This window comes from Lathyrus oleraceus, chromosome 3 (genome assembly GCF_024323335.1).
Source record: "Lathyrus oleraceus cultivar Zhongwan6 chromosome 3, CAAS_Psat_ZW6_1.0, whole genome shotgun sequence".
NCBI lineage: Eukaryota > Viridiplantae > Streptophyta > Magnoliopsida > Fabales > Fabaceae > Lathyrus > Lathyrus oleraceus.
This window is the reverse complement of record NC_066581.1, coordinates 294,732,290-294,745,274: the sequence shown is the minus strand read 5'-3', so window position 1 is coordinate 294,745,274 and position 12,985 is coordinate 294,732,290. Positions and strand designations below refer to the sequence as shown.

Sequence of the window (12,985 nt, the reverse complement as noted above, 5' to 3'; positions counted from 1 at the left end):
GATGGCATCGCGTTCGCGAGAGAGGTGCGGCTGAGCGTTTGGATTCTTTAGCGTGATCTGTTTCTTCTCAGGGATGAATTTGGATGTGAGGCTCCAGGCTTGGGCTTTTTGCCCCAAACATTTCATAAGCCCAAAGCGATTTGGCTGTGCACTCTCCTTGGCCTGTTGTACCCCCTACGAGTGGGCCTTCCACTCCACATCCCAGGCTCATTCCCCTCATTTTCAGGTTTTTTGGTTTTGTTAATTAGCTGTTAGACACAATCTAAATTAGTTATAGGAATTGATTAGGACATATTAGGATTAACTTGTATTTGTTAGAGTTAATTTAGGTTAATTAGTTTAGTTTGGAATTTTAGAGTTAATTAGTCATTAGATTAGCTTAATTTTAGGATTAGGGGTTACTTAGAAGATATTAGAAACTTTTAGAAGCTAATTAGAAATTAATGATTAGAAATAATTTTAGGAGTAGAATATATTAAGAAATACGGTTAGAATTAGCTTAATTTTAGGATTAGTCTAAATAGAGTTGAGAAGCTAATTAGAAATTTTAGTTGATAATAGAAGTCATTAGAAACATTAATTTTAGGATTAATTGTGGAAACATAAAAAATTGATTTTAGAATTAGTTAATTAGAATTAGTAATTTTGGATTAATTTTAGAGATAGGATAATATGTTGATTTAGAATTAATTTTAGAATTGTCTAATAGATTTTTAGAAATAATTAGAGATATTAGGAGTAAATAATTTTAGGATTAGGGTTAAATAATCTCTTAGGAGTTTTGTTTGGAAATATTAAAATGAGTGTAGGATTTGATTTGATTTAAATAAAGCTTAGAATAGAAATTTACTATTGACCATAACCGTGAAATGACTATTCTACCCCTAGGCTTAGAAATAATACAATCTTGCATGCTCCCTTAATTTTAGGACATGTTATCTCTTGATTAAAGGAATTTCATGTGGAGTTTGAGCTTCCGTTTTGGATTTTTGTTCCTCTTTGACCCTAGTCTTGGACTAGTGGTTTGTGATCTCACTTTTGAGTTGTGTTTCAGGTTAATAGCACAAATGGCCTATGCTTGATGATGTGCCTCCATTGGAGTTGACTTGTGGATTGTATATATCTGATTTTGACTTCGTTTTGCAGGGTTTGACACTTGAGTTTGAGCCTTAATAGCTTGCACCTTTGTGCATTGGCTTGTGTTTGTCTGTATATAGCTAACTGTGAAACATTTGCTGTTTAGTCTTGTGATTAGTTTACTGATTGTACTTGATTGATTTCAGGTACATTAGTTGCTAAGATTGCTTTGCTTTGCTTGATAAGCAATTTGCATTGAGGTAATGACTTCTTCTCCATGTAGTCTGGAAGACCTGGCCTGTTACTTGGCCAGGCAACTGTCTGAAGTCCCCCTTTCGGGGCAATGTTTGTGATTGTTTAACTTTGTCCCTAAGCAGGTAAAAGACCTTGATTAAGGCAATTGGTGGATCATAGAGATATGCAATCTATCTCCCACTATTCTGTTGAGTCGTCCCTCTGCTCACACTACTTGTGTTTGATGCATTGGGACACAAACCCAAGATCTTGTACATTGTACAATCGAGTCTATGTCTTGAGCGTAGAAGGGTCCCTCCATTCTGGACCCACGCTCTTTTGTCTGATGCTCTCCTTGACCAGGGATAAGAGCTGTGAGGCACACCCCTCACTCATCTTTTCATCAGCTTCACCTTAGCCCCTCAATGGCAAGGTTAAGAGCTAACCTTACCCCGATACAGAGGCTTGTTTGTCGAGGTTGATATGACCCCTCGACTAAAGCCTAGCCTTGATGTTTGAGCCCCTTGTTGGTGTGTTTATTTCATGCTGTATATGTTTGTGTGGTGTGATTGTATCCCCTAGGTTTGCTAGACTCCGCGTAGTCTCGTTTGCATGACAATTAAGGTAGCACGGTTCCTTCGTATAAGACTTCCTTTCTTGCTTGAGCTTTCCTAAAACACAAACAAACACTGCCCCCTCTTAAGGATACGTCAACTCCTTCTACTACAGGTGAGTAAGTCTCCAAAGGTCGAGCATCCGGTAGATTGCGTAGTGACGTTGTCCACTTAAAAAACACGAACCAACAGGAATAGTTTAGCCGAACTACGACAACTCTGATTCTCATGTCCAGATGAGATACGTAGGCACGAGATGCGATGTCTTGTCGAGTTTGACTAACAACTAACACTAATTCTTTTCTCTCGCCCTCGTTGCGATTGAGACCTCCCCTTTCTCTTGCCCTAGTTGCAATCGAGACCCTTCTTCCGCCTGTGTCTTTGTTTTGTCTTGTTGTGTGCTTGGAAGCTGATGTAAGTCCATCGAGTGGCATTCGGGTTCCAGTGTGCGTGTGTTTGGTTCGGATGCTGATGTAAGTCCAGTGATTGGCGTTCGGGCTCCACGTTTGCCCTTTTGCGTGTGTTTTGGTTCGGATGCCGACGTAAGTCCAGTGATTGGCAGTCGGGCTCCATGTTTGCCTTCTTGAGTGTGTTTGGGTTCGGATGCTGATGTAAGCCCAGTGATTGGCATTCAGGCTCCATGTTTGCCTTTTGTCGCGTCGCGCGAAAAACCGACGGGAAAAGAAGAAACAACAGAGCCGCCACCGTGCGTTATTTATCCCAAAAGAGGGAAAGGAAACGCTCAGAGTAAACCTAGGAAAGAACATGGTCTCGCGACCAAAGAGGATGGGTTCGGGAGTCGGTTATGCGAAGGGAAGGTATTAGCACCCCTACGCATCCGTCGTACTCGATAGGATCCACGCACAATAGAAAGGAAAATGGTTGCTATAACACTGCTCACACACACACTGGCTGAAGGAGACACAAGAAACTGACTGAAACTGACTCGGCTGGATATCGCATCCTGGGCCTACTTAGTCTATCAGGCATAGACATCAGAGTCGAAGTAGTTCGGACTGGGGAAAAAACATGCTCGCTAGGGCATCGCACCCTATGCATACGTATCTTCTCGGACGAGAGAAGAATCAGAGCATTCGTAGCTCGGCTGACACGCACACAAACAAACACAGGCAAAGGCAAACGTGGAGCCTGAATGCCAATCACTGGACTTACATCAGCATCCGAACCAAAACACACGCACTGGAACCCGAATGCCGCTCGATGGACTTACATCAGCTTCCAAACCAGAACACACACAAGGGTGGTTAAGAAACAAAGGGTGAAAAAGAAAAAAGGGCGCCCGGAGAGATCAGCTCAATCTCCTGCCTACATACTTCATCTGGTATGAAGATCAGGGCGATGTAGTTCCCCTACGCAGGGACAAAGGATCTAGCCTAACCAGATAATAGAGGGAGACACAACACTAGGGAGACTACGACTCGAGCCTAGATGTTGTCATGCAAAATCGTCCCTAAGTTAAGGTTTCTAGCTAACTTGCACAGGAAGCAAGCCTATCCTAAACATGACTTGCACAGGAAGCAAGCCACACACACACTCAACTTGCACAGGAAGCAAGCCAAGCAAAACCTAACTTGCACAGGAAGCAAGTCTAAACTACCTAACTTGCACAGGAAGCAAGAAGGGTCTCGATTGCAACCAGGGCAAGAGAAAGGGGAGGTCTCAATCGCAACGAGGGCGAGAGAAAAGAGTTAGTGTTAGTTGTTAGTCAAACTCGACAAGACATCGCATCTCGTGCCTACGTATCTCATCTGAACATGAGAATCAGAGTTGCCGTAGTTCGGCCACGGAGGGAAAAGGACTCAATTGCAACTAGTGGCAAGAGAAAGGGAAAGTCTCGATCGCAACGAGGGCGAAAGCAAACAAGGATTAGTCTAAACTAAACCTAACTTGCACGGGAAGCAAGTCAAACAAACATACAAGCACAAGTAGCACACACTATATACACACAAGAGGCTCACACAAGGGTTAGGTTTTAGTCGAGGGGTCATGTCAACCTCAACAAACAAACCTCTGGAACTGGGTAGATGGTGCTCTTAACCTTGACATTGAGAGCCAAGGTGAAGCAGATGAAAGGAGATGAGGGGTGTGCCTCATTGCTCTTGTCCCTGGCCAGGGAGAGCATTTGACAAGAATGTGTGGGTTCAGAAAGTGGGAACCCTTCTACACATTTGATACTGACTCAACTGTACAATTGCACAAGATCTTGGGTTTTTATTTGTAATGTATCAACACAGTGGTGTGAGCAAAACAGAAGACACACTGAATAGCAGGGGATAGGTTGCTTATCCCTTGGTTCTGCCAATTGCCTCTTCACTTAGGAGGTCTTTGACTCTGTACAAGGACAAATTAAGCATACACAAGCATTGCCTCTTAAGGAGGACTTCAGACAGTTGCCTGGCCAAGTAACAGGCCAGGTCTTCCAGACTACATGAAGAAAAAGGAATTATACCTCAAGCAAGTTGCTAAATAGCAAAGCAAAGCAAACAAAGCAACTAAGAGTACCTGAAAAAGTCAAACCAAATCAGTTCACAGTTCAACAATTAAATCAGAAGGAAATGAAACAACAGTTAACAATAAACAGGAGTGCAAAAGCACCAAACCCAACTCATATGAGTCATACCACCTACAAAACAAGGGTTAGCACATGATATATAGTCAAGCTCAAACAAATTGGCATGGTTTCTTTGAAGCATTGATGCTTAACCTGAAACAATGAACTCAACATAAGTCTAAAAGACCACTAGGACAAGCCTAGGGTCAAAAACAAAAGGGAAAGTCAAAACAGCAAACAAATAGTCAACCAAAGTCAAGTTCAAGCATTTAAGAAGCAAGCACAATTGGATTCAAACTCATATCATGCATCATTATCATTTTATAGACCAAAGAAGGCAAGGCATGGCAAATGAAAGCACACAAAAAGTCAACAGCAAGACCAAGCTCAAAAGCAAACATAATCAATTCCAAAAATTATGAAATAATTCATACTCAATCACAATCCATAACATAGCATGCATATGAAATTTCAGCTCAATTGGATCATGGGAAGATAGTCAATTAAAATCAGGAAGTCAACACAATTTCAAATGTGCACAAAGAAGTCAACAAAACATGTGTCATCTTCAAAAAATCATAACTAAATGAAAACAGATGAGAAATGAATGGGATTAACACCAATGCAAAGCTCAAGATGTCTAGTATGCCCATGCAAAATTTCATGATCATACAATAAGGCATGAGAATTTCCCAAATGAAATGGCAAGATGTGTCACACAAAGTCAACATTTGACTAGGCAGGGAAGAAAAATCTCAAACAATTAGGAAATGGCATAATTAATTCCAAGAAAAATCACAAGTCAACTAGACATGTGAAATGAGGTTCATGCAAAATTTGGGGTCAATTGGAGGCCAGGAAGCATGTCAACAAAATTCATGAATTTACACATCCATGGTGTGACACAAGTTGTCACACCCTACTTCAAAAATTCATATCTCACAAACCACATATGATAAATGCACAAACTTTACATCAAAATGAACATAAATGAGTGTAGATTAACCACAAAAAATTTCAGGATCATTGGATGCATCATCATTATTTCACAAAAGAAATGGCAAAAGGTACAAGTTAAGCATACATGTCAAGAAACCTAGAGCCAATAAAAATCCAGCCAACCAAAAATTCAATAAAAATCATGACAAAATAGTAGACATTCATGTGAACATGATGGAAAAATTTCATGAATTTTGGAGTTGATATGATGATGTTATGATTTTTGTAAGATGATGAACAATTTGAAATAACATGGACCAAATAACATGAATGGAAAGTCAAACACGGTTGACCTGGTGGCATTTTCGTGATTACTCCCCTCATTAAACAAAACGCACCGTATCAGCCAAGGAAATGGAATATTCTGATTGGTCCAATTCCAATAGAACAGTAACATGAGCGTGAAAACAGATTTTCTGGAAAAAATGGCTAGGGTTTCTAACAGCAATGCTATTCTTCATGTTCATGCTCATGGAAAAAACGAATCTCAAATAGAAATAAGCAAACAGCATGGCAATGAAATGGTTCATGCAATCACAAACAACAACAACAGCCAACAAGAAATCTGGGAAAGAAACTAGGGTTTATGCACTTAGGGTTTTAGCAGCATAGCTTCATCATCAACAATGAACCATGAAAATCAAAATGCCCAGAACAAAAATTTAAGCATGGCAATCGAATCTACAAACAGCAAGCATCATATATCCAGCAAGCATAATCATTAAAACACACCAACAATCAAGAATCGAGCAAAGACCTCATGCATCCATAAACTTTAAAACAGCATATCTCAAGGAATACTTGACCATTTCGTGCAATCCAAAGCTCATTAAAATCAGCATAACAAGAGCTATCTAAAACATAGCATGGCATAGTAAACGGTTAAGGTCGAAATCTAGAAAAATGAAAACAGTGATGGATTGATGTTGTTGTGCTGAAACAGCCGCAGGTCCAAGCTTGAAATGATGAATGGAGAGTGGCTTGTAGCTCAATAACCCTTGGAAATACTCAGATCGAGTTTTGCCATTGTTGGAGCTTGGTGAAAACAGAACATGAGATGTTGTTACAGCAGGAAAATGAAGCTTGGAAATGGCTCACAAGCAATGATATGTTGAGGGGATAGCAAAGTAGCTCGTGGTCCTTTGAAGTTTTTGACAGAAAATGCAAATCGTGCCAATTGGAAAAAATGAGAGAGTGAGAGTTTTCTGGTTTTGTTATGGCTGCTGCTAGGGTTCATTTCTGCAGAAAATGAACTATTTATCTTCTGTTTTAAGTCTGCTAATCAAAATGCTAATCATCATTATCCCAAAAGAACCAAGTTGGACATTTGCTAAGCTTTTACCAAATGGAAAGGAGGGTGTAGGTTCTGTCCGAATTTGGGCTTGGAACATGTTTCAAATATCAACTTAAATGAATCCCAATTGGCCAAAGTGAGTAAAAGTCACTAATTCAAAAAGTCAAACTTTGGTCCACTTGAATTTTAAATGGAACAAGTCAAAAAATGCCATTTTGATTGGCAAGGTTTTGGTACATGATATTTATATTTTTGGAAAGAGGAGATGAAATGTGGTTTGTAGGAAAAAACCCCACTAAATTTGGCCTTTTGGTTCATGAGATATGGCTTGTTGAAATTCAAAAAAATGTGAAAATGAATTGATCATATCTTGCAAACCATTCATGGGATTTGGGTGTTCTTGGACTTTTTGAAAATGGGAGAACAAGATCTTCAACTTTCATGTTGGGCAAAAATTCATTTGAAGCTTGTATCATGATGCAAGTTGAGGATCAAGAAGTTTCCATTTTTGGCAGTTGAAATTACAGGTCCAGTTTCTATTTTTGGAAATTTTCTGATTGGCTTCAAATTCTTCAATGATGTTGATTGCCATGATATATGAGGCCTATTGGGACATGAATAAGCTCTCTCAAACAAAATCCATCCATCAAAACCACAAAATCAACCACAGTTGACCAACTTTGACTTTCTAGGGTTTTTGACTGTCTGTGCATGAACTGATGACTTCTGAACATCCAACCCTTGACTTAAACACTTCAAATGGACCTCCAAGATATGTGAACTTGTTGAAACAACCCTAGGGCCTTGGCTCCTTGAGAAACACCCTTGCTTGCTTGGTTGACTGATCTCCTGATCAGTTTGACCTAATTCTTGATTTGCTTGCTCTTGAGGCAACTGGGACAATGCAATGCTATGCAGTGGACTATGATATGCTATGACCTAATATGAAAATGTATGTACAATGGTAAGTGCAAATTTGAGGTGCTACAGCTTTGCCTGTGTTTGTTTGTGTGCGTGTCAGCCGAGCTACGAATGCTCTGATTCTTCTTCGTCTAAGAAGATACGTATGCATAGGATGCGACATCCTAGCGAGCATGTGTTGTTTCCCCGGTCCGAACTACTTAGACTCTGATGTCTATGCTTGATAGACTAAGTAGGCCCAGGATGCGATATCCTGCCGAGTCAGTTTCAGTCTGTTTCTTGTGCCTCTTTCAGCCAGTGTGAGTGTGTGTGAGCAGTGTTTTAGCAACCATTTTCCTTTCCTATTGTGCGTGGATCCCGTCGAGTACGACGGATGCGTAGGGGTGCTAATACCTTCCCTTCGCATAACCGACTCCCGATCCCATTCTCTTTGGTCGCGAGACCATGCTTTTTCCAGGTTTACTCTGAGCGTTTCCTTTCTCTCTTTTGGGATAAATAACGCACGGTGGCGGCTCTGTTATTCTTGTTTTCCCGCCGGTTTTTCGCGTAATGCGACAGCTGGCGACTCTGCTGGGGACCTAAGAGAAGTTGACCTGTGCTGGTCCTTCTTCCCTAAGCGAGTCTCTCCTAGCGCTCTCTAGGTTAGGGCTTTGGTTGCTTTGTGTTGTTATTTATTGCATTCATTGTATATATGTACATTTATTGTTTGCATTTATGGTGTGCATTAATGTTTGCATTCATTCATTTCATCTGCTGTGCTGGCTGTGTTTCTCTGATTGGGGGTGGGAATTCTATGAGGTAAAAGGCCCAATACCCAGGCTATGAGTGCAATTTAGGAAACCTAGGAATAGAGTGATTCATGGGAAGCGGGTGGTGTACGCCACTTAGCGGAACATTGATATCACGAGCAGTTCAGACTCTGATGGGGTATTATCGGTGCATACATCTGGTGTGCACAGGATGATATTCTTGAAAGGGTTGTTTATCCTGCGTTTCTCTCGACCTTACCCTGGCCTAGATGACACCCGTGAGTGGGGAGGGAATGATCATTTTAACAGGTACAGATGGTGACCGATGATGACTGGTTGGTGACTCAGTGTTCCTGTTGGTGACTCAGTGTTCTCAGATTGGGTTCAGACGACCGTTGACCAGTTGACTTTGGGTTTCAGATGACTGTGATCAGAGTTCGAGCCGAAGCTTCGATCCTGTGTTCAGAGAAGCGCAGCTTGCCAGTCGTGTCTGCATCATGTGCATCATCGCATGTTTATTTTTCAAAAGAAATGCAATAAAAATTTTGAAAAAAAAATGAAGAAAAATGAAAAAAGAGAAAAAGAAAAAACTAATCCCTGCATGCATATCCTTTCTCAGGTACATTCCAGAGCCTGTTCACTGATGGATCCGGGTGCTCATTTACAGATGAAATTATTGGTTTCACTTGGTACTCATTGCTCTTGTATACTGTGCCGTTGCTGCAGATTGCTATCTTTCGAAGATGAATCAGGCTCCTTGAATGCCTGAGAAATGATCATTTCATGTGCATCATATGCATTAGCGTCATACTCATACCATCTTGCATAACAGGTGTTCTTGTGCCGACTTCTCACTCCGGTTCCTGTGTCAGGCAGGATAGCTGATCAGCGACCTCACTGGTATTCAACCAGACTCAACCATCAGAGAAGCATGGATCAGGTTCAGACCGAGTTGGCTGAGATGAGGGCGAACATGGCCCAGTTCATAACAATGATGCAAGGGGTTGCTCAGGGTCAGGAGGAGCTCCGTGCTTTGGTTCAGAGACAGGAGACGGTCATTCAGGCGTCTAACCGTGGTTCACCTATTGCTCCACCTGGTTTTGAGACTGTTAATGTTGCTGCTGCTCCCGTTCATGGTTATGTTACAGGAGAAGAACTCAGGGGGATAAGAGTTGATGGCCAGCCTCTTGCTGCAGAGGTCAATGCTAGAGCTACCCGAGCTCCTGTTCGTCATCCAGCTCCTTTTGTCGACAGACAAGAGGACATGTTCATGATGCTGAGTGAAGATGATGAGGTGGTCAGAGTCGAGGATAGGAATCGCAAGGTTGATGCCCTGGCTGAGAAGATCCGTGCGATGGAATGCCAAAACTCCCTCAGATTTGATGTTACAAATATGGGGCTAGTAGAGGGTTTGAGGATCCCGTACAAGTTCAAAGCACCCTCATTCGAAAAGTACAACGGTACCTCCTGTCCTCGCACCCATGTGCAAGCTTACTTCAGAAAGATTTACGCATACACTGATGACGAGAAGATGTGGATGTACTTTTTCCAAGATAGTCTATCCGGGGCATCTTTGGACTGGTACATGGACCTGAGAAAAGAATCAGTCAGGAGCTGGAAAGATCTGGGTGAAGCCTTTCTGAGGCAATACAAGCACAACATGGACATGGCGCCGAGCCGAACCCAATTGCAGAGTTTGTGTCAGAAATCCAAGGAGAGCTTCAAAGAATATGCCCAAAGGTGGCGTGAGCTAGCCGCTAGAGTGCAACCTCCTATGCTGGAGAGAGAGCTGACTGACATGTTCATTGAGACCTTGCAAGGTGTGTTCATGGACCGCATGGGAAGTTGCCCGTTCAGTAGCTTTTCTGATGTTGTTGTCTGTGGGGAAAGGATTGAGAGCCTTATCAAAGCAGGAAAGATACAAGATCCCAGCTTTGCAAATTATTCAAGTTCTAAGAAGCCATTCTCTGGGGCACCCAGAAGGGGAGAGAATGAAACAAATGCTATGCACCGTCGAAGGAGTGCAAGCAGAGGACCATATCGTCAGGTCGCTGCTGTGACTATCCCAGCAACTCAAACTCCGCAGCAACAGAGAAAACCAACTCAGCAATATCAACATCAACAACATCGTCCTCAGCAGCAGGCTTACCAGCCTCCCAATGATAATCAAGCCAATACGGGTAATGAGAGGAAGAGGATCATTTTTGACCCGATTCCTATGTCTTACGCAGAGCTGTATCCCTCGTTGATAGAGCGGAACTTGATTACTCCTAGAGACCCGCCGGCTATACCCGTCAACCCTCGGTGGTGGTATAGGCCCGAACAGCATTGTGTGTATCACTCGGGTGCTCCTGGTCATGATGTGGATAGTTGTTTCCAGCTGAAGATGAAGGTTCAAGACCTTATAAGGTCAGGTATTCTGATCTTGGAGGATTTAGGTCCCCGTGTTAATCAAGCTTGAAGATAACAAGTCCTGGGCTGGCGCCGACTTTTCTTCAGAAAGGTTGTTCAGAAAATAGAAGTTGTTGATGCAAGAGATACTGACAGTTGTTATCCCTGGTGGGATCTATCACAATTGGGTCACTGTGGGTGTTCCTACAGTTGTTCAGAAGTCAGAGTAATAATCACTTTGTTTAAAAACCCTTCTCCCATGCCAAAGGGAGAAGTGATGACTTTATTGGCAACACTTTGTGCAATGATATTTTCATTCAAATAAATGCATGTTAAACATTTGTTTTTCCAATTGTTTTCCCTTTTCGCTTTTTGCATGAAATCGGTGATCACAAAAAACCCTAAAAACAAGAATAAAAGCAATCTTTTCATCTGCATAACGATTGTCTTGTTTGATTTTCAAAAAGCTTTTCATATCGAAATCATTATGCAGGTTGTTTCTCAAACCCATTGAACATAATGATCGGACGTCATCTCCCAATTTTGAATTCCCTGTATTCGAAGCGGAAGAAGATGATGTTGAAGGGACTCCTGACGAGATTTCCCGACTTCTTGAGCAAGAAAAGAAGATCACTCAGCTGCATCTCGAGAATCAGCAGAACAGCCAACTGGGGCATCAAAAAAAAAATCAATTAAAACAAAAAAAAAAAAAACAAAGAAAGAGAGGGTGCAAAAGAAATCAAAAGAAATCAAAAGCAAAATCAAAAGGAAAAAACAAAAGAAAAATAACACCCTCAAAGTCCCAAGTTGACTGATGCTGAATTCGATCGAAAAGAAGAGATCAACTGCCATGTGTCATGGTCAGTTATATCAGCAGATGAAAGCATTCAACAAGAAGGTCAAGCCTCGTGTGTTCCGAGAGACCCTGTGCTCAAGAAAGTCTTGTCTTTCGTGCCCGATTCCAGGGGCAAGTGGACGCCAAGCTATGAATGTCCATATATGGTCGAGAAAGCCTTTTCAGGCGGTGCTCTAACATTCACAACAATGGATGGAGAAGTTCACTCATCCTAGGAAGTCCGGTGCAGTCAAGAAATACTTCGCCTAGAATAAAAAAAAAAGGCAAAACAGCTCGCTAAGTCGAACACCCCAAAGGGCGACTTAGGCAAAAAGGAGCGTCTCGGTGGATTGAAAACCCGAAAGGGCGATCCAGGCAAAAGTTAGAGACATTGGAAAAAAGAGTTTGCATCCCGCTAGATTGAGCACCTCACACTGGGGCAATCTAGGCAAAAATTAGGGATTTGGCAAGTAACTGCATCTTGACAAGATTGTGCCGTGTTCTATATCTGTCATCCGCCAGGAATTCTCGATTCGTCGTCGACTGAATCTCCGAATACATCGAAAATTCGGAATGGTAGAGGAAAGGTCATTATGTTCAATGTATCCCTCTCCAATATATATCACCGATTTCAAACTTGTACAGATCTATGGAGTCTCGCCCTTTGCAGACTACTATTCCATTACACTGATTTGAGCTTTTATCCAATTCTTTGCACTCTTATTTGTTTCAACTCAACAAATGTTTTGCATGTTTTAATTGATAAAGTATCATTGTTTTCAAAATAAACAAATTTTTCAAAATTGTTCTTAAACAAAGTGAACATTCACCATGATGGAAGGATACTTAGGAGACCCGCAGTGCTCTCCCAAGGGTGGTATGATCACCAACAGGTAAGACATTTGTTCGTATCTCGAGCATAACTATATCTTTGTCCTGCAGAACCTTTTCAGGGTTACTTCTCAGCGAGGTTGCTCAGTGCAGTGTTGGTCGAAGTTGTTCATCTTCATGTCCCCGACAGTGCAACATTTTTCCCCAGGTCCCTGGTAGCTCTATTGTGGGGCAGCACTAGTAAAGTGATGTTTGAGCCCTACTGAGGGGCATCCTTAGCAAGTTTGCTATTTGAACGTTATTGTGGGGCAGTTCTCGAGCAGTATGTGTACTGAAGACTTCAACTTTCGTCTCTCCAGCAAAACAGTCTTCTCCTCCCTGGCACGGGTGCTTTTCTGCAACGATTCGGTATTTGGAGGGTTGACATCCCAGTATTCTGTCATTTTCTCGGGTAGGTCCTCAGCAGAG

At 41.9% G+C, this 12,985-nt stretch overlaps 1 protein-coding gene across 1 annotated transcript; it reads left to right on the top strand.

The window, feature by feature from the left end:
- Positions 1-459: 459 nt before the first annotated feature.
- Positions 460-11,224, top strand: LOC127127170 (uncharacterized). Its single transcript, XM_051056303.1, has 2 exons — positions 460-1,337; positions 9,333-11,224. The coding sequence occupies exon 2, from the start codon at positions 9,392-9,394 to the stop codon at positions 10,919-10,921; it is 1,530 nt and encodes a 509-aa protein (XP_050912260.1). The 5' UTR covers positions 460-1,337; positions 9,333-9,391; the 3' UTR covers positions 10,922-11,224.
- Positions 11,225-12,985: the final 1,761 nt, after the last annotated feature.

Excerpts from the sequence above, each read along its gene's own strand:
- LOC127127170 (XM_051056303.1), top strand. The coding sequence starts at position 9,392 with ATGGATCAGGTTCAGACCGAGTTGGCTGAGATGAGGGCGAACATGGCC.